General features: G+C 49.1%; 1 protein-coding gene across 1 annotated transcript in view; it reads left to right on the top strand.

Annotated features, from left to right (window-relative positions):
- Nucleotides 1–2,538: 2,538 nt before the first annotated feature.
- Nucleotides 2,539–23,501, top strand: part of LOC310856325 (uncharacterized protein) — a gene marked incomplete at both ends in the record, with an annotated part of 58,860 nt that continues 37,897 nt past the window's right edge. Inside the window, 6 exons of the mRNA XM_083761687.1 lie at nt 2,539–3,780; nt 3,877–4,050; nt 4,636–4,783; nt 8,722–8,900; nt 13,931–22,544; nt 22,738–22,832. Of these exons, the coding sequence (XP_083617813.1) occupies nt 2,539–3,780; nt 3,877–4,050; nt 4,636–4,783; nt 8,722–8,900; nt 13,931–22,544; nt 22,738–22,832 (10,452 nt within the window). The remainder of the gene's footprint in view (nt 3,781–3,876; nt 4,051–4,635; nt 4,784–8,721; nt 8,901–13,930; nt 22,545–22,737; nt 22,833–23,501) is intronic.

Here is a 23,501-nt window from a genome sequence, read left to right as displayed (position 1 = left end):
TAACATCAGTCACTCTGCCGTTCACTGTAGTGGAAGAGGTGCGCCTGGTGAGGGTTTTACCCCCGCAGCTACGTCGAGTCCGCCTACAGGAAATATGTAGGCTGCGACCATGAGACCCGCTACGGAATCGGTCTATAGAGCACCGAAGTCCTGACGTAACTCGCTCATCCCTTCGATTCCCCTGTTCGCGGAAGTCATTTCTCTATGGAGAATAACATGGGGTGATCTTAATATCGTCTACTATAAGCGTTTTGGTCCAAAAATAAACAAGCTGTCTCTGCGTTATTGTCAGGGAGGTGTCTCTGTATCGTTTGCAACAGTCAGTCACTCATATATGATACAGTCTGCTTCTAGCGAAAATGTAACTAATTCAGTAGCAGTAACATTAGCGTTTTCTCTCAGTCAGTTGATTCTTCATATCCATTATGAGTGAAGCGGCCGGGATGACATGTTTATTTTTCAAACACAGTTCTTATATGAAGCAATCTAAAAATCCTCCTATGGCGATTTCAATGCAACTAAAAAAATACATGAACCTGGGGACTGACGCCCTCTACTGGAAGTGACGTCAGACTTTGGTGCTCTATAGGAGACAGGATCCTGCCCCTATGGGCCTCATGGCTACAGAAACAGGAGATAGGCTCCTGCCCCTATGGGCCTCATGGCTACAGAAACAGGAGATAGGCTCCTGCCCCTATGGGCCTCATGGCTACAGAAACAGGAGATAGGCTCCTGCCCCTATGGGCCTCATGGCTACATAAACAGGAGATAGGCTCCTGCCCCTATGGGCCTCATGGCTACAGAAACAGGAGATAGGCTCCTGCCCCTATGGGCCTCATGGCTACAGAAACAGGAGATAGGCTCCTGCCCCTATGGGCCTCATGGCTACAGAAACAGGAGATAGGCTCCTGCCCCTATGGGCCTCATGGCTACAGAAACAGGAGACAGGCTCCTGCCCCTATGGGCCTCATGGCTACAGAAACAGGAGACAGGCTCCTGCCCCTATGGGCCTCATGGCTACAGAAACAGGAGATAGGCTCCTGCCCCTATGGGCCTCATGGCTACAGAAACAGGAGATAGGCTCCTGCCCCTATGGGCCTCATGGCTACAGAAACAGGAGACAGGCTCCTGCCCCTATGGGCCTCATGGCTACAGAAACAGGATATAGGCTCCTGCCCCTATGGGCCTCATGGCTACAGAAACAGGAGACAGGCTCCTGCCCCTATGGGCCTCATGGCTACAGAAACAGGAGATAGGCTCCTGCCCCTATGGGCCTCATGGCTACAGAAACAGGAGATAGGCTCCTGCCCCTATGGGCCTCATGGCTACAGAAACAGGAGACAGGCTCCTGCCCCTATGGGCCTCATGGCTACAGAAACAGGATATAGGCTCCTGCCCCTATGGGCCTCATGGCTACAGAAACAGGAGATAGGCTCCTGCCCCTATGGGCCTCATGGCTACAGAAACAGGAGACAGGCTCCTGCCCCTATGGGCCTCATGGCTACAGAAACAGGATATAGGCTCCTGCCCCTATGGGCCTCATGGCTATGCAAGGCTACTTACTAATATACTACTACAAGCTCGATCTGTGAGCTTGTAGATCTGCTATTTTCAGCATGCAACCAAGAGTAAAATGACTTGTACTGGATCTCTTGTCCACTAAAGTCCCTTCCTTACATTTTAGTCTAGTTTTTATTTGTTGACGAAATTGTCAGTATATTTAGTCTTATTCATCATGGCTTAGTTTTCATTTAGTTTCCATTTAGTTTTCGTCAGTGAAACAAGGTAGTCGACCATAGACTGTACAAAATATGGACAAAGCGTCCCCCGGGTCTAACATGAACGTAAAATGAAGCCTGTCAGTCCTTGCACTGTAAGTCGCCATCTTTCTAGATCCGTTTGGGCCCAGCTGGCCATTGGCTGGCCCAGACAACGAGGCGGGACTTCCCCCCTTCTTCTACGTTGGTTTTTATTTTGACTGAACGGGGGTGGCTCCTGTTCATAGACTGTAACGGTAGCCACGCCCCTCAGAACATTCGCGACTTTATGGTCATTTTTTAAATAAATGGGCCCATAATTTTCCAAAAAGAATATTAAGACATGAGAAATGAGACTTTAAACTAGTGACTGGAAGCAGAAAGTATTCATGACCATGTTTATTAAGGTAATACAGTCTAGGTGAAGTTGGGCCCAAATACATGGACCTCTTTGGGCCCAATGACAGCGCCACAACAGGCCATTATATGAAGTCCCGATTTCCTTAGTGACTTCACGAAATATCTGTCTGACTGCCCCCCCTGTAGTCGACGGACATTCTTCATCATAGTTTTAGTCGACGAAAACAACACTGGCGTAGACATATCATTAACGTATAATGTATAGACATATCATTAACGTTTAACGTAGACATATCATTAACGTTTAACGTAGACATATCATTTCATAACGTGGTGTGCACCGTCTCTTCCAGAGTGACAGCTGAGCAGCATGAGGGGGTCAACACTAGCAGCCGACCTTTGACCTCCTGCACCGGAGAAGATGTCTGCTAGTGCCTCCTCCTCCTCCTCTTCCTCCTCTCAGGAAGGGGGAAGTAAGAACTGCAAGAAGGAGAAGGAGGGGAAGAAGAAGAGAAGGAAGGAGAGAGCGCGACACAAGGAGGCGGAGAGAGACAGAGGCTGGGAGTGGACCGGGAGCCATCTTGGCTCCGCGGACGGAAGGAGGGTCAAGGAGACGGAGCAGTGGACCGGCAGCCATCTTGGCTCCGCGGAAGGAAGGAGGGACAGGGAGACAGAGCAGTGGACTGGCAGCCATCTTGGCTCCGCGGAAGGAAGGAGGGACAGGGAGACAGAGCAGTGGACCGGCAGCCATCTTGGCTCCACGGACGGAAGGAGGGACAAGGAGACGAGGCACAAGGAGACAGTGCAGTGGAGCGGGAGCCATCTAGGCTCCAGCGGCAGCCATCTTGGCTCCAGCGGCAGCCATATTGGCTCCGGAGGTCCCTGTCATCAACTGGAGAACTCTGGGACATACTCTCCTCCGGACGGGGAACGAGCGGCAGCGGCGGTCCTCCTCCTCCGACCGGTGGGTGGGGACATTCCCGCGGCCAATCAGACGGGCCCTAGCGTCTCCCCGGCTCCGCCCAGCCCCGCCTTCTCCCTGGAGAGCAACAGTCCGTTCGCCAACGGCTTCCTCCACTTCGACTCGTCGCTGTTCGAGGACGACGAGGACGACGAGGACAACGACTACCGTCGCTACGACCGCTATAGCCACGAGGCGCTGCTCCCAGCCGGACGCCATGGAGGGGCTTTCTGTGGGAACAGTGTGGTGGAGCCCCCTGCTGGGAGCGTGGGGGGCGGCAGCACGTCAGAGGGTCACCGCCCTGCAGAGACCACGCCCACCACCACCACCGCCATGACATCATCATCAGCAGCAGGCCGAGACACGGCGGGCGTCAAGACGGTGTCGACGTCGTCCTCGGGGAAGGTGATGACGTCGTCGTCGGGGAAGGTGATGACGTCGTCGTCGTCGGGGAAGGTGATGACGTCGTCCTCGGGGAAGGTGATGACGTCGTCCTCGGGGAAGGTGATGACGTCGTCGTCCTCGGGGAAGGTGATGACGTCGTCGTCTGGGAAGGTGATGACGTCGTCGTCCTCGGGGAAGGTGATGACGTCGTCCTCGGGAAAGGTGATGACGTCGTCGTCGGGGAAGGTGATGACGTCGTCGTCAGGGAAGGTGATGACGTCGTCCTCGGGGAAGGTGATGACGTCGTCCTCGGGGAAAGTGATGACGTCGTCCTCGGGGAAAGTGATGACGTCGTCCTCGGGGAAAGTGATGACGTCGTCCTCGGGGAAAGTGATGACGTCGTCGTCTGGGAAGGTGATGACGTCGTCGTCGGGGAAGGTGATGACGTCGTCGTCGGGGAAGGTGATGACGTCGTCCTCGGGGAAGGTGATGACGCGGTCCCAGTGTTCGGGCGCAGAGCGCCGGAGGTACTGGGACGTCTCCGATGACGACTGGGAGAGCGACAGCGAGCTGTTCCGGTCCTCCACGGCAAGTTCACCTCCGTTTGCTTTACAATTTACAAGAATGTAGGCATTTAGCAGGTGCTCTTAATCCAGAGCGATTTACCGTGAGCAAGAACAAAAAAAAAAAAACATACAAAAAACATGCTATGTCTACATAAAGTGCTATCTAAGGCCTGGGCTATACGTATCTGGATCTTTTGCAAAAGGGATATTTTCGTCCTCTAAAAAAATCCCTGCCCATACGACCGACATTTGTGTCCACACACACACACGCAGAAACGCATTTAACACAGGATAGAATGACTGCAGTAGCAAGGTTTCAATTGTAGGCTACATTATATTATATGTATATGCAAAATACGATAAGGGTATCGCAACAGGCCCAGCCCCTAAGAATCTGAGCAGAAACATGTTGTGTTCAACAGGCCCAGCCCCTACGAATCTGAGCAGAAACATGTTGTGTTCAACAGGCCCAGCCCCTAAGAATCTGAGCAGAAACATGTTGTGTTCAACAGGCCCAGCCCCTAAGAATCTGAGCAGAAACATGTTGTGTTCAACAGGCCCAGCCCCTAAGAATCTGAGCAGAAACATGTTGTGTTGTGTTCAACAGGTCAGCAGCCCTAAGAAACAGACCAATCACGTGCCATCCGTGAAGTACTTGGAGGGAGAAGTGATCTGGGCCAAGGTCAACCGACGCCCCTGGTGGCCGTGCGAGGTGACCTCTGACCCCGACCAGGGGGTCTACCACCGGATCAAAGGTCAGCTCATTGGTGGAACACCTTGTAGGGCCTGTCCTCATTGGTGGAAACGTTGTAGAGCCTGTCCTCATTGGTGGAGACCTTGTAGAGCCTGTCCTCATTGGTGGAAACCTTGTAGAGCCTGTCCTCATTGGAGGAACACCTTGTAGGGCCTGTCCTCATTGGAGGAAACCTTGTAGAGCCTGTCCTCATTGGTGGAAACCTTGTAGGGCCTGTCCTCATTGGTGGAACACCTTGTAGGGCCTGTCCTCATTGGTGGAAACCTTGTAGGGCCTGTCCTCATTGGTGGAAACCTTGTAGGGCCTGTCCTCATTGGTGGAACACCTTGTAGGGCCTGTCCTCATTGGTGGAACACCTTGTAGGGCCTGTCCTCATTGGTGGAAACCTTGTAGGGCCTGTCCTCATTGGTGGAAACCTTGTAGAGCCTGTCCTCATTGGTGGAAACCTTGTAGGGTCTGTTTTGTACTGTATTTGTCCTTTTCAGGAAATGGAAATAAGAACCCGCGTTCTGACTTCCTCTGACTAGATCCAATCCAGCACGGAAGTCAATTCATATAGATAGATATTCAGATCGTGGCCATATTTGCCAGCAAGGTGTTAACTGGCTCTGGTCCATAGCTCTAATGCTCTGGTCCATAGCTCTAATGCTCTGCTCCATAGCTCTAATGCTCTGGTCCATAGCTCTAATGCTCTGCTCCATAGCTCTAATGCTCTGGTCCATAGCTCTAATGCTCTGGTCCATAGCTCTAATGCTCTGGTCCATAGTTCAGAGTGCTTCCACTAAGGAAAGTTAAACGCATCAATAAGGAGTTAATTTGGAACAGCACTAGTTGTATTGAATGTTGTGGTGTGGTTTCAGAGGACAGTGAGGTTGTAGTGAATGTTGTGGTGTGGTTTCAGAGGACAGTGAGTTTGTACTGAATGTTGTGGTGTGGTTTCAGAGGACAGTGAGGTTGTAGTGAATGTCGTGGTGTGGTTTCAGAGGACAGTGAGGTTGTAGTGAATGTTGTGGTGTGGTTTCAGAGGACAGTGAGGTTGTAGTGAATGTTGTGGTGTGGTTTCAGAGGACAGTGAGGTTGTAGTGAATGCTGTGGTGTGGTTTCAGAGGACAGTGAGGTTGTAGTGAATGTTGTGGTGTGGTTTCAGAGGACAGTGAGGTTGTAGTGAATGTTGTGGTGTGGTTTCAGAGGACAGTGAGGTTGTAGTGAATGTTGTGGTGTGGTTTCAGAGGACAGTGAGGTTGTAGTGAATGTTGTGGTGTGGTTTCAGAGGACAGTGAGGTTGTACTGAATGTTGTGGTGTGGTTTCATAGGACAGTGAGGTTGTAGTGAATGTTGTGGTGTGGTTTCAGAGGACAGTGAGGTTGTAGTGAATGTCGTGGTGTGGTTTCAGAGGACAGTGAGGTTGTACTGAATGCTGTGGTGTGGTTTCAGAGGACAGTGAGGTTGTAGTGAATGTTGTGGTGTGGTTTCAGAGGACAGTGAGGTTGTAGTGAATGTTGTGGTGTGGTTTCAGAGGACAGTGAGGTTGTAGTGAATGTTGTGGTGTGGTTTCAGAGGACAGTGAGGTTGTAGTGAATGTCGTGGTGTGGTTTCAGAGGACAGTGAGGTTGTAGTGAATGCTGTGGTGTGGTTTCAGAGGACAGTGAGGTTGTAGTGAATGCTGTGGTGTGGTTTCAGAGGACAGTGAGGTTGTAGTGAATGCTGTGGTGTGGTTTCAGAGGACAGTGAGGTTGTAGTGAATGTTGTGGTGTGGTTTCAGAGGACAGTGAGGTTGTAGTGAATGTTGTGGTGTGGTTTCAGAGGACAGTGAGGTTGTAGTGAATGCTGTGGTGTGGTTTCAGAGGACAGTGAGGTTGTAGTGAATGCTGTGGTGTGGTTTCAGAGGACAGTGAGGTTTTTAGTGAATGCTGTGGTGTGGTTTCAGAGGACAGTGAGGTTGTAGTGAATGTTGTGGTGTGGTTTCAGAGGACAGTGAGGTTGTAGTGAATGCTGTGGTGTGGTTTCAGAGGACAGGGAGGTTGTAGTGAATGCTGTGGTGTGGTTTCAGAGGACAGTGAGGTTGTTAGTGAATGTTGTGGTGTGGTTTCAGAGGACAGTGAGGTTGTAGTGAATGTCGTGGTGTGGTTTCAGAGGACAGTGAGGTTGTTAGTGAATGTTGTGGTGTGGTTTCAGAGGACAGTGAGGTTGTAGTGAATGTTGTGGTGTGGTTTCAGAGGACAGTGAGGTTGTAGTGAATGCTGTGGTGTGGTTTCAGAGGACAGTGAGGTTGTTAGTGAATGCTGTGGTGTGGTTTCAGAGGACAGTGAGGTTGTAGTGAATGCTGTGGTGTGGTTTCAGAGGACAGTGAGGTTGTAGTGAATGCTGTGGTGTGGTTTCAGAGGACAGTGAGGTTGTAGTGAATGTTGTGGTGTGGTTTCAGAGGACAGTGAGGTTGTAGTGAATGCTGTGGTGTTGTTTCAGAGGACAGTGAGGTTGTACTGAATGCTGTGGTGTGGTTTCAGAGGACAGTGAGGTTGTACTGAATGCTGTGGTGTGGTTTCAGAGGACAGTGAGGTTGTACTGAATGCTGTGGTGTGGTTTCAGAGGACAGTGAGGTTGTAGTGAATGTTGTGGTGTGGTTTCAGAGGACAGTGAGGTTGTAGTGAATGTTGTGGTGTGGTTTCAGAGGACAGGGAGGTTGTAGTGAATCCTGTGGTGTGGTTTCAGAGGACAGTGAGGTTGTACTGAATGCTGTGGTGTGGTTTCAGAGGACAGTGAGGTTGTAGTGTATGTTGTGGTGTGGTTTCAGAGGACAGTGAGGTTGTAGTGAATGCTGTGGTGTGGTTTCAGAGGACAGTGAGGTTGTACTGAATGCTGTGGTGTGGTTTCAGAGGACAGTGAGGTTGTACTGAATGTTGTGGTGTGGTTTCAGAGGACAGTGAGGTTGTACTGAATGTTGTGGTGTGGTTTCAGAGGACAGTGAGGTTGTAGTGAATGTTGTGGTGTGGTTTCAGAGGACAGTGAGGTTGTAGTGAATGCTGTGGTGTGGTTTCAGAGGACAGTGAGGTTGTAGTGAATGTCGTGGTGTGGTTTCAGAGGACAGTGAGGTTGTACTGAATGCTGTGGTGTGGTTTCAGAGGACAGTGAGGTTGTAGTGAATGTTGTGGTGTGGTTTCAGAGGACAGTGAGGTTGTAGTGAATGCTGTGGTGTGGTTTCAGAGGACAGTGAGGTTGTAGTGAATGTCGTGGTGTGGTTTCAGAGGACAGTGAGGTTGTACTGAATGCTGTGGTGTGGTTTCATAGGACAGTGAGGTTGTAGTGAATGTTGTGGTGTGGTTTCAGAGGACAGTGAGGTTGTAGTGAATGCTGTGGTGTGGTTTCAGAGGACAGTGAGGTTGTAGTGAATGTTGTGGTGTGGTTTCAGAGGACAGTGAGGTTGTAGTGAATGTTGTGGTGTGGTTTCAGAGGACAGTGAGGTTGTAGTGAATGCTGTGGTGTGGTTTCAGAGGACAGTGAGGTTGTAGTGAATGCTGTGGTGTGGTTTCAGAGGACAGTGAGGTTGTAGTGAATGCTGTGGTGTGGTTTCAGAGGACAGTGAGGTTGTAGTGAATGCTGTGGTGTGGTTTCAGAGGACAGTGAGGTTGTAGTGAATGCTGTGGTGTGGTTTCAGAGGACAGTGCGGTTGTAGTGAATGTTGTGGTGTGGTTTCAGAGGACAGTGAGGTTGTAGTGAATGTTGTGGTGTGGTTTCAGAGGACAGGGAGGTTGTACTGAATGCTGTGGTGTGGTTTCAGAGGACAGTGAGGTTGTAGTGAATGCTGTGGTGTGGTTTCAGAGGACAGTGAGGTTGTAGTGAATGTCGTGGTGTGGTTTCAGAGGACAGTGAGGTTGTACTGAATGCTGTGGTGTGGTTTCAGAGGACAGTGAGGTTGTAGTGAATGCTGTGGTGTGGTTTCAGAGGACAGTGAGCGGCCCTGTCGGCTCTACTACGTCAGGACGTTCGGCCTCCCGGTGGAGACGAGCTGGGTGGAGGGCAGAGCCACGCACCTCTTTCAGACTGGAGAAGACTTTGAGGAGCTCCCCCTACCTCACAGGAGGAGGAAACAGAAAGTTGACAACAACAACAACAACAACACTGTAATTATCTTTAAGATGCTATCAAAAAACCTTTAAATACACGGCAATCTAATACCTGTAAAATGTTATCCACGTAATGTGTAGGCCTACACACAACTAGAGACATACACTGCAATGGAATGTTATTCAACATACTGTATATGTACAACTACGATGGTTACATCAATCACTATTTTGTGATCATGTACATTTTGTTAGTGAAGAAAAGGCGGCCATTTGAGTGCTCGGATCACCAACTTTTCCTCAGCCTTTCAGTCCCTTTGGTCTTTGAAGCACCAGCCGTCTTTTTGAGGGATTCAGAAACGGGTCTCAAGGCGACGTATTTCCTGTAGGCGGTTTATACCTACTACAGTGAATGGTAGAGTGACTGATGTTAGTTTGCCTCAAACTTTACTCTTTTACCTGCTTTTTACTGACACTAACATTGCAAAGATGCTCCAGAACATCGGTATGAACCTGTGTAGTTTATGGCTGCTCCAACAGTAGAGATGAACCTGTGTAGTTTATGGCTGCTCCAACAGTAGAGATGAACCTGTGTAGTTTATGGCTGCTCCAACAGTAGAGATGAACCTGTGTAGTTTATGGCTGCTCCAACAGTAGATATGAACCTGTGTAGTTTATGGCTGCTCCAACAGTAGAGATGAACCTGTGTAGTTTATGGCTGCTCCAACAGTAGAGGTGAACCTGTGTAGTTTATGGCTGCTCCAACAGTAGAGATGAACCTGTGTAGTTTATGGCTGCTCCAACAGTAGATATGAACCTGTGTAGTTTATGGCTGCTCCAACAGTAGAGATGAACCTGTGTAGTGTATGGCTGCTCCAACAGTAGAGGTGAACCTGTGTAGTTTATGGCTGCTCCAACAGTAGAGATGAACCTGTGTAGTTTATGGCTGCTCCAACAGTAGAGATGAACCTGTGTAGTTTATGGCTGCTCCAACAGTAGAGATGAACCTGTGTAGTTTATGGCTGCTCCAACAGTAGAGATGAACCTGTGTAGTTTATGGCTGCTCCAACAGTAGAGATGAACCTGTGTAGTTTATGGCTGCTCCAACAGTAGAGATGAACCTGTGTAGTTTATGGCTGCTCCAACAGTAGAGATGAACCTGTGTAGTTTATGGCTGCTCCAACAGTAGAGATGAACCTGTGTAGTTTATGGCTGTTCCAACAGTAGAGATGAACCTGTGTAGTTTATGGCTGCTCCAACAGTAGAGATGAACCTGTGTAGTTTATGGCTGCTCCAACAGTAGAGATGAACCTGTGTAGTTTATGGCTGCTCCAACAGTAGAGATGAACCTGTGTAGTTTATGGCTGCTCCAACAGTAGAGGTGAACCTGTGTAGTTTATGGCTGCTCCAACAGTAGAGATGAACCTGTGTAGTTTATGGCTGCTCCAACAGTAGAGATGAACCTGTGTAGTTTATGGCTGCTCCAACAGTAGAGATGAACCTGTGTAGTTTATGGCTGCTCCAACAGTAGTAGAGATGAACCTGTGTAGTTTATGGCTGCTCCAACAGTAGTAGAGATGAACCTGTGTAGTTTATGGCTGCTCCAACAGTAGAGATGGACCTGTGTAGTTTATGGCTGCTCCAACAGTAGAGATGAACCTGTGTAGTTTATGGCTGCTCCAACAGTAGAGATGAACCTGTGTAGTTTATGGCTGCTCCAACAGTAGAGATGAACCTGTGTAGTTTATGGCTGCTCCAACAGTAGAGATGAACCTGTGTAGTTTATGGCTGCTCCAACAGTAGAGATGAACCTGTGTAGTTTATGGCTGCTCCAACAGTAGAGATGAACCTGTGTAGTTTATGGCTGTTCCAACAGTAGAGATGAACCTGTGTAGTTTATGGCTGTTCCAACAGTAGAGATGAACCTGTGTAGTTTATGGCTGCTCCAACAGTAGAGATGAACCTGTGTAGTTTATGGCTGCTCCAACAGTAGAGATGAACCTGTGTAGTTTATGGCTGCTCCAACAGTAGAGATGAACCTGTGTAGTTTATGGCTGCTCCAACAGTAGAGATGAACCTGTGTAGTTTATGGCTGCTCCAACAGTAGAGGTGAACCTGTGTAGTTTATGGCTGCTCCAACAGTAGAGATGAACCTGTGTAGTTTATGGCTGCTCCAACAGTAGAGATGAACCTGTGTAGTTTATGGCTGCTCCAACAGTAGAGATGAACCTGTGTAGTTTATGGCTGCTCCAACAGTAGAGATGAACCTGTGTAGTTTATGGCTGCTCCAACAGTAGTAGAGATGAACCTGTGTAGTTTATGGCTGCTCCAACAGTAGTAGAGATGAACCTGTGTAGTTTATGGCTGCTCCAACAGTAGAGATGAACCTGTGTAGTTTATGGCTGCTCCAACAGTAGAGATGAACCTGTGTAGTTTATGGCTGCTCCAACAGTAGAGATGAACCTGTGTAGTTTATGGCTGCTCCAACAGTAGAGATGAACCTGTGTAGTTTATGGCTGCTCCAACAGTAGAGATGAACCTGTGTAGTTTATGGCTGCTCCAACAGTAGAGATGAACCTGTGTAGTTTATGGCTGCTCCAACAGTAGAGATGAACCTGTGTAGTTTATGGCTGCTCCAACAGTAGAGATGAACCTGTGTAGTTTATGGCTGCTCCAACAGTAGAGATGAACCTGTGTAGTTTATGGCTGTTCCAACAGTAGAGATGAACCTGTGTAGTTTATGGCTGCTCCAACAGTAGAGATGAACCTGTGTAGTTTATGGCTGCTCCAACAGTAGAGATGAACCTGTGTAGTTTATGGCTGCTCCAACAGTAGAGATGAACCTGTGTAGTTTATGGCTGCTCCAACAGTAGAGATGAACCTGTGTAGTTTATGGCTGTTCCAACAGTAGAGATGAACCTGTGTAGTTTATGGCTGTTCCAACAGTAGAGATGAACCTGTGTAGTTTATGGCTGCTCCAACAGTAGAGGTGAACCTGTGTAGTTTATGGCTGCTCCAACAGTAGAGGTGAACCTGTGTAGTTTATGGCTGCTCCAACAGTAGAGATGAACCTGTGTAGTTTATGGCTGCTCCAACAGTAGAGGTGAACCTGTGTAGTTTATGGCTGCTCCAACAGTAGAGATGAACCTGTGTAGTTTATGGCTGCTCCAACAGTAGAGGTGAACCTGTGTAGTTTATGGCTGCTCCAACAGTAGAGATGAACCTGTGTAGTTTATGGCTGCTCCAACAGTAGAGGTGAACCTGTGTAGTTTATGGCTGCTCCAACAGTAGAGATGAACCTGTGTAGTTTATGGCTGCTCCAACAGTAGAGGTGAACCTGTGTAGTTTATGGCTGCTCCAACAGTAGAGATGAACCTGTGTAGTTTATGGCTGCTCCAACAGTAGAGATGAACCTGTGTAGTTTATGGCTGCTCCAACAGTAGAGATGAACCTGTGTAGTTTATGGCTGCTCCAACAGTAGAGATGAACCTGTGTAGTTTATGGCTGCTCCAACAGTAGAGATGAACCTGTGTAGTTTATGGCTGCTCCAACAGTAGAGATGAACCTGTGTAGTTTATGGCTGCTCCAACAGTAGAGATGAACCTGTGTAGTTTATGGCTGCTCCAACAGTAGAGATTAACCTGTGTAGTTTATGGCTGCTCCAACAGTAGAGATGAACCTGTGTAGTTTATGGCTGCTCCAACAGTAGAGGTGAACCTGTGTAGTTTATGGCTGCTCCAACAGTAGAGATGAACCTGTGTAGTTTATGGCTGATCCAACAGTAGAGGTGAACCTGTGTAGTTTATGGCTGCTCCAACAGTAGAGATGAACCTGTGTAGTTTATGGCTGCTCCAACAGTAGAGGTGAACCTGTGTAGTTTATGGCTGCTCCAACAGTAGAGATGAACCTGTGTAGTTTATGGCTGCTCCAACAGTAGAGGTGAACCTGTGTAGTTTATGGCTGCTCCAACAGTAGAGATGAACCTGTGTAGTTTATGGCTGCTCCAACAGTAGAGGTGAACCTGTGTAGTTTATGGCTGCTCCAACAGTAGAGATGAACCTGTGTAGTTTATGGCTGCTCCAACAGTAGAGATGAACCTGTGTAGTTTATGGCTGCTCCAACAGTAGAGATGAACCTGTGTAGTTTATGGCTGCTCCAACAGTAGAGATGAACCTGTGTAGTTTATGGCTGCTCCAACAGTAGAGGTGAACCTGTGTAGTTTATGGCTGCTCCAACAGTAGAGGTGAACCTGTGTAGTTTATGGCTGCTCCAACAGTAGAGATGAACCTGTGTAGTTTATGGCTGCTCCAACAGTAGTAGAGATGAACCTGTGTAGTTTATGGCTGCTCCAACAGTAGTAGAGATGAACCTGTGTAGTTTATGGCTGCTCCAACAGTAGAGATGAACCTGTGTAGTTTATGGCTGCTCCAACAGTAGAGATGAACCTGTGTAGTTTATGGCTGCTCCAACAGTAGAGATGAACCTGTGTAGTTTATGGCTGCTCCAACAGTAGAGATGAACCTGTGTAGTTTATGGCTGCTCCAACAGTAGTAGAGATGAACCTGTGTAGTTTATGGCTGCTCCAACAGTAGAGATGAACCTGTGTAGTTTATGGCTGCTCCAACAGTAGAGATGAACCTGTGTAGTTTATGGCTGCTCCAACAGTAGAGATGAACCTGTGTAGTTTATGGCTGCTCCAACAGTAGTGGCAACATAAAAAAAAAGAAGGCATGAAGTATAAACCGCAGATATGTCGTCTCCGCCTACAGGAAATACGTTGCCTGCGACCATGAGACCTGTTTCTGTCTCTACAGCTTGTCGTCACAACTCATGGCACATCTGCCATTGACAATGAAAGTATCATTTACGTCATATGTGGCCTTTTTTTAAACACAAAAAGCCTTTTTAACCTTTTTCTGCACCTCCATTGAGCACCATAGTTGATTATCTTTTTTCACTTTCACAGTTTGTTAGTGTTTAACTAGTGCTATTTATATACCGATCACCTCAGGAGTATCAGGTTAAATGATGTCCTGTACATGTCTTCCTAGGCCACTAACAGGTATGTGCCTCCTGTCCTCCCACAGATCTCCAAGCGTTATAAAGAGTCGTGGACGTCCAGCGTCCTGGAGGCGGAGTCCGTTCTGACAGAGAGACGCCGACTGTTCTCCTCCCTGGACGACGACCCCGCCTCCGCCCCGGACGCCCTGCCCCTTTCCAACGCTCCTCCTCCGATGGCGAGTCACGCGGCCAGCCGCCGGTCCACGTCAGCCCATCGGAGCACTTTGAGAAAACCTCCCGGCGAGACGGAGCGTCGTGGGAGTACTTTGGGAGTACGACGTGGTGGCACCGCCGGCAAAGACCCTTCGCTTCGGAGCGACGACGACGAAGGAGAATGTCCTTACTCTGACCCGGACGATGGAGAATGTCCTTACTCTGACCTGGACTCGGTCCCCAAGATCCTGTGTCCCACGGCTCTGGACCGGCAGAGGAAACCACCGCTCCACAGCCCGCCCCCTCCTCCTCTGTGTCCCGCGCCGAAGGAGGTGAAGAGGCAGCCGGAGGTTCAGAGGGGTTTGTGGTTCAGCAAGGCGGGGAAGGACCGACGGCCCAAAAAGACCACCGGCGCCGCCCCGGACCGCACGCTGTTCTGCCGGAGCCCGCCGTGTAAGAAGAAAAGCCAAGCGGCGTCTGCCGCCGCCGGCGGCAGAAAGACCCCGGCCTCCGTCGTCGTAACCGCCGTCGGTCGGCCGATTGACCAATCGGGGTGCCGCGTGGAGAAGCAGAAAGCCTCGGTTTCCGTGGCGACTCCTGCTGGCGCATTTTCTGACCAACCGCAATGTTCGAAAGGTAAAAAAAGCACTCCACTCACAAGCAGGACCTGGGGTCTGTTTGGCGGGTCCACTGGCCAATCGGGTCTGTTTGGCGGGTCCGCTGGCCAATGGGGTCTGTCGGGGAAGCAAAGGAATACGCTCTGTGCCGCAGTCGGCGTGCTCTCTGACCAATCGGGACACCTCAATGCCAGTCACATTGACCAATCACTAGGATGCTCAGGGAACCAAAAGACCCCAGCCTCTGCTGAGACTGACAGGCATTCTGGCCAATTAGAACCTTCAAACGGCAATAAGACACTTGCCGATGCTGGGACACTAGGTGAAATGGCCGGGGTGGCTGCAAGACTCACTGGCCAATCAGGGACATCGGGGAAGCCACATGGCTCGGCCTCTGTTAAGGCGTCCGCGCACTCTGACCAATCACGACGCTCAAAGCGAAAAAAGAAAGCGTCCGGACCTACCGTCACGCTTCCCGACCCGGTTCCAGACGTTAGTTTCCGCAACCAACCGGGTTCTCCGGAGGGATCCGCTGCTGAATTGTCTGACCAATCAGAAGAACACTCGGCCAGTAAAAAGTCCCGTGAAGCCACCCCGCTCCCGGAGGAACCGGTGCGTGAGGAGCGTAAAAGGACGCCGCCGTCCGGTGACGGCTCCGTCTGCCGATCAAACCGGTCGGTAAAAGAAACGATACCGAGCGCCAGTGTGCCAGCGGTGAGATTGAACAGTGTACAAGGGAAGAAGATCCCGGTGTTCTCGGACCAACGGGAGCGCTCGGAGAGCAGAAGGACACCACAGATCGTCCACTCGCCGTGGTCAGGAGGTAAAAGGATGCGAGTGTCCTTAGAGCAGTTGGACAGCAGCGCAGTCGGCAGGAAGAAGTCCTTAGAGCAGTTGGACAGCAGCGCAGCCGGCAGAAAGAAGTCCTTAGAGCAGTTGGACAGCAGCGCAGCCGGCACGAAGAAGTCCTTAGAGCAGTTGGACAGCAGCGCAGCCGGCACGAAGAAGTCCTTAGAGCAGTTGGACAGCAGCGCAGCCGGCAGGAAGAAGTCCTTAGAGCAGTTGGACAGCAGCGCAGCCGGCACGAAGAAGTCCTTAGAGCAGTTGGACAGCAGCGCAGCCGGCAGAAAGAAGTCCTTAGAGCAGTTGGACAGCAGCGCAGTCGGCAGAAAGAAGTCCTTAGAGCAGTTGGACAGCAGCGCAGTCGGCAGGAAGAAGTCCTTAGAGCAGTTGGACAGCAGCGCAGCCGGCAGGAAGAAGTCCTTAGAGCAGTTGGACAGCAGCGCAGTCGGCAGAAAGAAGTCCTTAGAGCAGTTGGACAGCAGCGCAGTCGGCAGGAAGAAGTCCTTAGAGCAGTTGGACAGCAGCGCAGCCGGCAGAAAGAAGTCCTTAGAGCAGTTGGACAGCAGCGCAGTCGGCAGGAAGAAGTCCTTAGAGCAGTTGGACAGCAGCGCAGTCGGCAGGAAGAAGTCCTTAGAGCAGTTGGACAGCAGCGCAGCCGGCAGAAAGAAGTCCTTAGAGCAGTTGGACAGCAGCGCAGCCGGCAGAAAGAAGTCCTTAGAGCAGTTGGACAGCAGCGCAGCCGGCAGAAAGAAGTCCTTAGAGCAGTTGGACAGCAGCGCAGTCGGCAGAAAGAAGTCCTTAGAGCAGTTGGACAGCAGCGCAGTCGGCAGAAAGAAGTCCTTAGAGCAGTTGGACAGCAGCGCAGTCGGCAGAAAGAAGTCCTTAGAGCAGTTGGACAGCAGCGCAGCTGGCAGGAAGAAGTCCTTAGAGCAGTTGGACAGCAGCGCAGCCGGCAGAAAGAAGTCCTTAGAGCAGTTGGACAGCAGCGCAGTCGGCAGGAAGAAGTCCTTAGAGCAGTTGGACAGCAGCGCAGCCGGCAGGAAGAAGTCCTTAGAGCAGTTGGACAGCAGCGCAGCCGGCAGGAAGAAGTCCTTAGAGCAGTTGGACAGCTGCGCAGCCGGCAGAAAGAAGTCCCTAGAGCAGTTGGACAGCTGCGCAGCCGGCAGAAAGAAGCCGGCCATTAGCGTGAACCCTAGCGGTGGGTTTGGCTTACCGTCCGACCAATCAGAACCAAGGTTAGAAGGCAAAACGATAGCGTCCTCTGCCGTGACGAGGATGTCTGTCCCTGACCGATTAGGCAGCTCAGAACCCCAAACCCCTCTCGCTCGCCGAACCAATAGTGTCACTGCTCTCGGTCTTACTGCTAAGAGTACCCCGTGCTCTGACATGTCAGAATTAGAGTCAAAGTCAAAGAAGGAAGGACTACACGAGTCAAATGAACTAGACAAACCCAAGAAAGGCCTACACAAGTCAAATCAATCAACACGTCAACTCATAGATGCACCCAAGAAACATGAACAGAAGTTAAAGAAACACGCAGAAGGACCTAATGAAATTCCACAGCAGTCAAATGTCATTTCAGACGAATCAACTAGAGACATGTGTGTGTCAGGTCACCAATGTCAAGACAATGTGAATGAAGATGTACCAATGAAGGTTTTATGTGAACCCAGGAACGAGTCCAGAAAGGCTTCAGACAAACCCAACGAAGAGCTGAAGGAATCCAAGACGTTTCCAGAACAACGATCCAAGCGGGATCGACACAAGTCAAGTAAACAACCAGATGGAAGGAATCCAGACTTGCATACATTAGAAAAAACAGTCATTGATATAATGAATAACGATATACCCAGGTCAACGGACGTCCTAGAAGAACCAAAGAATGATCTCCATGATTCAAAGAAGATGTTAAACAAACCAAACAAAAATCTAAAGTCAAAAAAGGTTCTAGACCAATCAAACACACCTCCACACAAGTCTACGCAACTTCCAGATCAATCAATTAAGGATTCGCATACGTCACGGATTCTAGACCAATCTCATAAACGTCTGCACAAGTCTATGAAGCTGCTGGACCAATCAATTAACGATTCACATAAGTCAAAGGTTCTAAGCCAATCGCGTAAAGATCAACATGAGTCAAAGAAGGTTTTGGACCCGACAAATAAACACCCACACAAATCTACAAAACTTCTCGACCAATCAATTAAAGATTCCCACAAGTCAAAGGTTCTAGACCAATCAATTAAAGATTCCCATAAGTCAAAGGTTCTAGACCAATCAATTAAAGATCCCCACAAGTCAAAGTTTCTAGACCAATCAATTAAAGATCCACACAAGGCAAAGTTTCTAGACCAATCAAATAGAGATCCACATAAGTCAAAGGTTCTAGACCAGACCGATGAATTCCCACAGGAGTCAGAGAAGATTCCAGACCAATCAAACAAAGATGCTCACAAGTTGAAGAAAGCTCTAGACCAATCAAATACAGATCTACAAAAGTCGAAGAAGGTTCTAGACCAATCAAATACAGATCCACACAAGTCGAAGAAGGTTCCAGACCAATCAAATACAGATCCACACAAGTCGAAGAAGGTTCCAGACCAATCAAACACAAATCCACACAAGTCGAAGAAGGTTCCAGACCAATCAAATACAGATCCACACACGTCGAAGAAGGTTCCAGACCAATCAAATAAAGATCTGCCCAAATCTACAAAACGTCTCGACCAATCAATTAAAGATTCACACAAGGCAAAAGTTCTAGACCAATCAAATAAAGATTCCCATAAGTCAAAGGTTCTAGAACAATCAATTAAAGATTCACACAAGGCAAAGTTTCTAGACCAATCAAATAGAGATCCACATAAGTCAAAGTTTCTAGATCAGACCGATGAATTCCCACAGGAGTCAGAGAAGATTCCAGACCAATCAAACAAAGATGCTCACAAGTTGAAGAAAGCTCTAGACCAATCAGATACAGATCTACAAAAGTCGAAGAAGGTTCTAGACCAATCAAATAAAGATCCACGCGAGGCAAAGTTTCTAGACCAATCAAATAAAGATCCACTCGAGGCAAAGTTTCTAGACCAATCAAATAAAGATCCACGCGAGGCAAAGGTTCTAGACCAATCAGATAAAGATCCACGCGAGGCAAAGGTTCTAGACCAATCAAACAAAGATGCTCACAAGTTGAAGAAAGCTCTAGACCAATCAGATAAAGATCCACACAAGTCGAAGAAGGTTCTAGACCAATCAAACAAAGATCCACACAAGTCAAAGGTTCTAGACCAATCAAATAAAGGTATATACAGGTCGAAGAAGGTTCTTGACCAATCAGATAAACATTCACACGAGTCAAAGGTTCTTGACCAATCAAATAAAGGTATATACAGGTCGAAGAAGGTTCTTGACCAATCAGATAAACATTCACACGAGTCAAAGGTTCCAGAGCAGACAAATAAACGTCAACACGAGTCAAAGGTCTTAGACCAATCAAATGCAGAGCTACATGAGTCAAAGAAAGCTCTAGACCAATCAACTACAGATCTACACAAGTCATATAAGTTTCTTGTCAAATCGAATGAAGATCCAACAGAGTCAAAGAATGCTGTGGACCAATCGGATAAAGATCAGAACAAGTTAAGGCTTCTAAATCAGTCAAATAAGGATGCACATGTGTCAAAGAGGGCTCTGGACCAATCACATATAGATTCACACAAGTCGAAGAAGGTTCTAGACCAATCGAATAAAGGTCCACTTGAAATGAAGACATTTCTGGGGCAATCAGATGCAGATCCACACGAGTTGAAAGTCAAGTCGAATGAAGTTCCACAGAAATCAAAGGAAGATCACTGTGGATCAATGCAAATGTTAAACAAACCGAACAACAGTCGGCACGAGTCAAAGAAGGTCCCAGACCAATCGAATATACATCCACACAAATTGAAGAGAAGCCTGGATCAGTCAATTGAGCATCCACTTGAGACGAAGAAGGTTCTGGTCCAATCCAGTACAGATCTGCAGGACTTAAATGTCCTAGACCAGTTGAGTAAACATCCACACGGGTCAAATAAGTCTATAGACCAATCAAGTATCGAGCCACGTGAGTCAAAGAATGTTCTTGCTCAGTCAAAAAGAGATCCACACAAGATAAAGGTTCCAAAACAACGGAGCCCAGAGTCACACGTAGACCGGTCTAATGAAGGTCCACTTCGGTCAAAGAAGGTTCCATATAAGTCAAATGAAAATCTACACAAGACAGAGAGGGTCGCACATAGGCCAAATAAAGACCGACATGAGCCAAACAGAATTATAGACCAATCAAATAATCAGCTACACGAGTCGGAAGAACGTGCACACCAATCAAATAAAGACCCACGTGAGTCGAAGACGGTTCTGGACCAATCAAATAAAGACTTGCGTGAACTGAAGAAGGCTCTACGTCAATCGAATAAATATCCGAAAAAGTCAAAGTTTCTTGATCAGTCAGACGAAGATACACCCGAGTCGAAGAAGATTCCAGACCAATCGACTGGACATCCACAGGAGTCGAAGGTCCTAGACCAATTACGTGAGTGTCCACACATCACGTCGAATCAGCTTCTACGCCAATCGAGTAAAGAGCCACATGAGTCCCGAGAGAAGGTTCCCCATCAGTCGAATGAAGGTCTCGACGAGTCCAAGGCGTTTGCAGATCGGTCTAATAAAGGTCTGCTGGAGTCAATGAAGGTCCTCTATCAGTCCAGTAAAAATCTACACGAGACAAAGAAGGTTCTACATAGGTCAAATAAAGACCCACATGAGTCACAGAAGGTTCTAGACCAATCACATAAGGACTCACATGAGTCACAGAAGGTTCTAGACCAATCACATAAGGACTCACATGAGTCACAGAAGGTTCTAGACCAATCACATACGGACTCACATGAGTCACAGAAGGTTCTAGACCAATCACATGAAGACGCACAGCAGTTGGAGAATGTCCTAGACCAATCGAATAGAGATCCGACCGAGTCGCAGACCAGAGTTCCAGATCCGGTGAATGTAGATCCACTGGAGGGGAAGGTTCTAGATCCGCATGCGTCGCAGCAGCTTCTCGACGAGTCGAATGCAGACGCGCAGCACGAGACGAAAGAGATCCTAAACCAATCGGACACAGATCCGCTCGAACTCGCAAAGGCGGGTCTGGATCAGTCGAATACATCTCCACGCCTTTTCAGGTCGAAGAAGAACGTTTCAGATCGGTCGAGTGGACCTCCGGTCGAGTCAGAGACATCGAACACGCGATCAAAGGCCGTCGTAGAACCAGAGCAGCCGCCCCACCTCCCTGCGAGCAGCCGTCTGATGAGCAGCGCCCTCCGGGCTGCGGAGGAGGAGGCTCAGCGGGAGAGGAAGAGATTCAAACTAGCGAACACGTCGCCTCGTCGACGGGACGCCAAAACACCCGGCCGTGAGGCAGCTCCGTGTTCCTCCGTGTTCTCTGATTCCAACGACTCGGTGATCAAGAGCGAGGACGAGGACCTGCCGATATCCCAGACGCCGCCCATGGACTTCGTCCCGCTGACCGCCGGAGCCTCGGCCAAGAAGGAAACCCTTCGTCCCTCTGAACCGTCCTCCTCCTCTTCCTCCTCTCCCCCCCGGTCGCCCTTTTCTTTCCTGAGCGCCTTCAGAAACCTGGAGGAGGAGGAGGAGGAGGTCTCCTTCCAGTCCGTGACGGACGAGAGCGACGGGAAACCCCTGTCGTTCCGACTGGACGCCGGCCGCAGGTTCAGCAGCGTCCTGATGCTCCTCAAGGACGTCCACGACGCCAGGGAGCGAGAGGGCGCTCCGCTGGAGCTGGACATCGGTCCTCCGAGTGCCCACGTCAAGGAGGAGCCTTCGTTCACGCCCTCGCCCCCGACGGAGAAGACCTCCGCGGCTGCGGATCAACACCAAGGCCTCGCTGGCAGCAGCCGTCCCCGTGAAGACTCCTCTGAGCAGCGGGCGGCTCCTCGGGCTGAGTTCGCGCCGCCGCACACCGAAGCTGACAGAAGTCGGCCTTCTAAACGAGCAGCCGCCCGGCGCAGAAAGAGAGGCACGTCGTCCGGCAGAAGGAAGACCAGTAGCAGAGTGCCTGGTCGCTCGTCCAGGCCAGGGCCTGGCGTCCTGGGTGTGGACGCTGTCTGTTCGTCCAGGCCAGGGCCTGGCGTCCTGGGTCTGAGGGCCCAGGGTGGAGAGACTAGTGCCACACTGAGGGCCCAGGGTGGAGATACAATTGCCACACTGAGGGCCCAGGGTGGAGAGACTAATGCCACACTGAGGGCCCAGGGTGGAGAGACTAATGCCTCACTGAGGGCCCAGGGTGGAGAGACTAATGCCACACTGAGGGCCCAGGGTGGAGGCAGTGATGCCACACTGAGGGCCCAGGGTGGAGAGACTAATGCCACACTGAGGGCCCAGGGTGGAGAGACTAATGCCTCACTGAGGGCCCAGGGTGGAGGCAGTGATGCCACACTGAGGGCCCAGGGTGGAGAGACTAATGCCACACTGAGGGCCCAGGGTGGAGAGACTAATGCCACACTGAGGGCCCAGGGCGGAGGCAGTGATGCCACACTGAGGGCCCAGGGTGGAGGCAGTGATGCCACACTGAGGGCCCAGGGTGGAGAGACTAATGCCTCACTGAGGGCCCAGGGCGGAGGCAGTGACGCGGGGCTGAGGGTGGAGGAGCAGAGCCTCAGTGGAGTAGAGGAGAAAGGACTGAACATCGTGCCTTTGGAGAAGACGCTGGCTCCTGAGAGCCTTCTGTCTCCTCAGCCAAAGACCCAGAGCAGCGTCTGCAGCTCAACGGAGACCGCTGCAGGGAGGAGCCAGGAGGCTCCTCTGGGCGGCTGCAGCTCAACGGAGACAACTGCAGGGAGGAGCCAGGAGGCTCCTCTGGGCGGCTGCAGCTCAACGGAGACCACTGCAGGGAGGAGCCAGGAGGCTCCTCTGGGCGGCTGCAGCTCAACGGAGACCGCTGCTGTGAGCCAGGAGGCTCCTCCTCGGGGTAATGATCCTTTTATTATGACTTAAATAAGTGCTTCTCAGAGTGGGGTCCTTTGGGGGGTTTCAGGGGGGTCTCCATCCAATATAAAGTACTGTTAAGTGGGAAATAGGAGCCAAATGAACCATTGAAGAGGTGCGTTATTTTTAATCATCATTTTAAGATAAATAAACGCCTCGCACGTCTTTGTTTACAGCAAACAAACGCATCAGGAAGCCCAGCAAGAGACTGATAGAATGGACTGAAGAGTACGAGCAGATGTTCAACCCCAAGAAGAAAGCCAAGAGACAGGTAGGATGAATAATGATAATAATAATAATAACTAGAAAAGAGACAGGTAGGATGAATAATGATAATAATAATAATAACTAGAAAAGAGACAGGTAGGATGGATAATGATAATAATAATAATAACTAGAAAAGAGACAGGTAGGATGAATAATGATAATAATAATAATAACTAGAAAAGAGACAGGTAGGATGGATAATGATAATAATAATAATAATAATAACTAGAAAAGAGACAGGTAGGATGGATAATGATAATAATAATAATAACTAGAAAAGAGACAGGTAGGATGAATAATGATAATAATAATAATAATAACTAGAAAAGAGACAGGTAGGATGGATAATAATAATAATAATAATAACTAGAAAAGAGACAGGTAGGATGGATAATGATAATAATAATAATAACTAGAAAAGAGACAGGTAGGATGAATAATGATAATAATAATAATAACTAGAAAAGAGACAGGTAGGATGAATAATGATAATAATAATAATAACTAGAAAAGAGACAGGTAGGATGGATAATGATAATAATAATAATAACTAGAAAAGAGACAGGTAGGATGAATAATGATAATAATAATAATAACTAGAAAAGAGACAGGTAGGATGGATAATGATAATAATAATAATAATAATAACTAGAAAAGAGACAGGTAGGATGGA

The sequence above is a fragment of the Protomyctophum parallelum genome, assembly GCF_964188405.1.
Source record: "Protomyctophum parallelum genome assembly, chromosome: 1".
In the NCBI taxonomy this organism is placed as follows: domain Eukaryota; kingdom Metazoa; phylum Chordata; class Actinopteri; order Myctophiformes; family Myctophidae; genus Protomyctophum; species Protomyctophum parallelum.
This window is presented reverse-complemented; position numbering and strand designations above follow the sequence as displayed.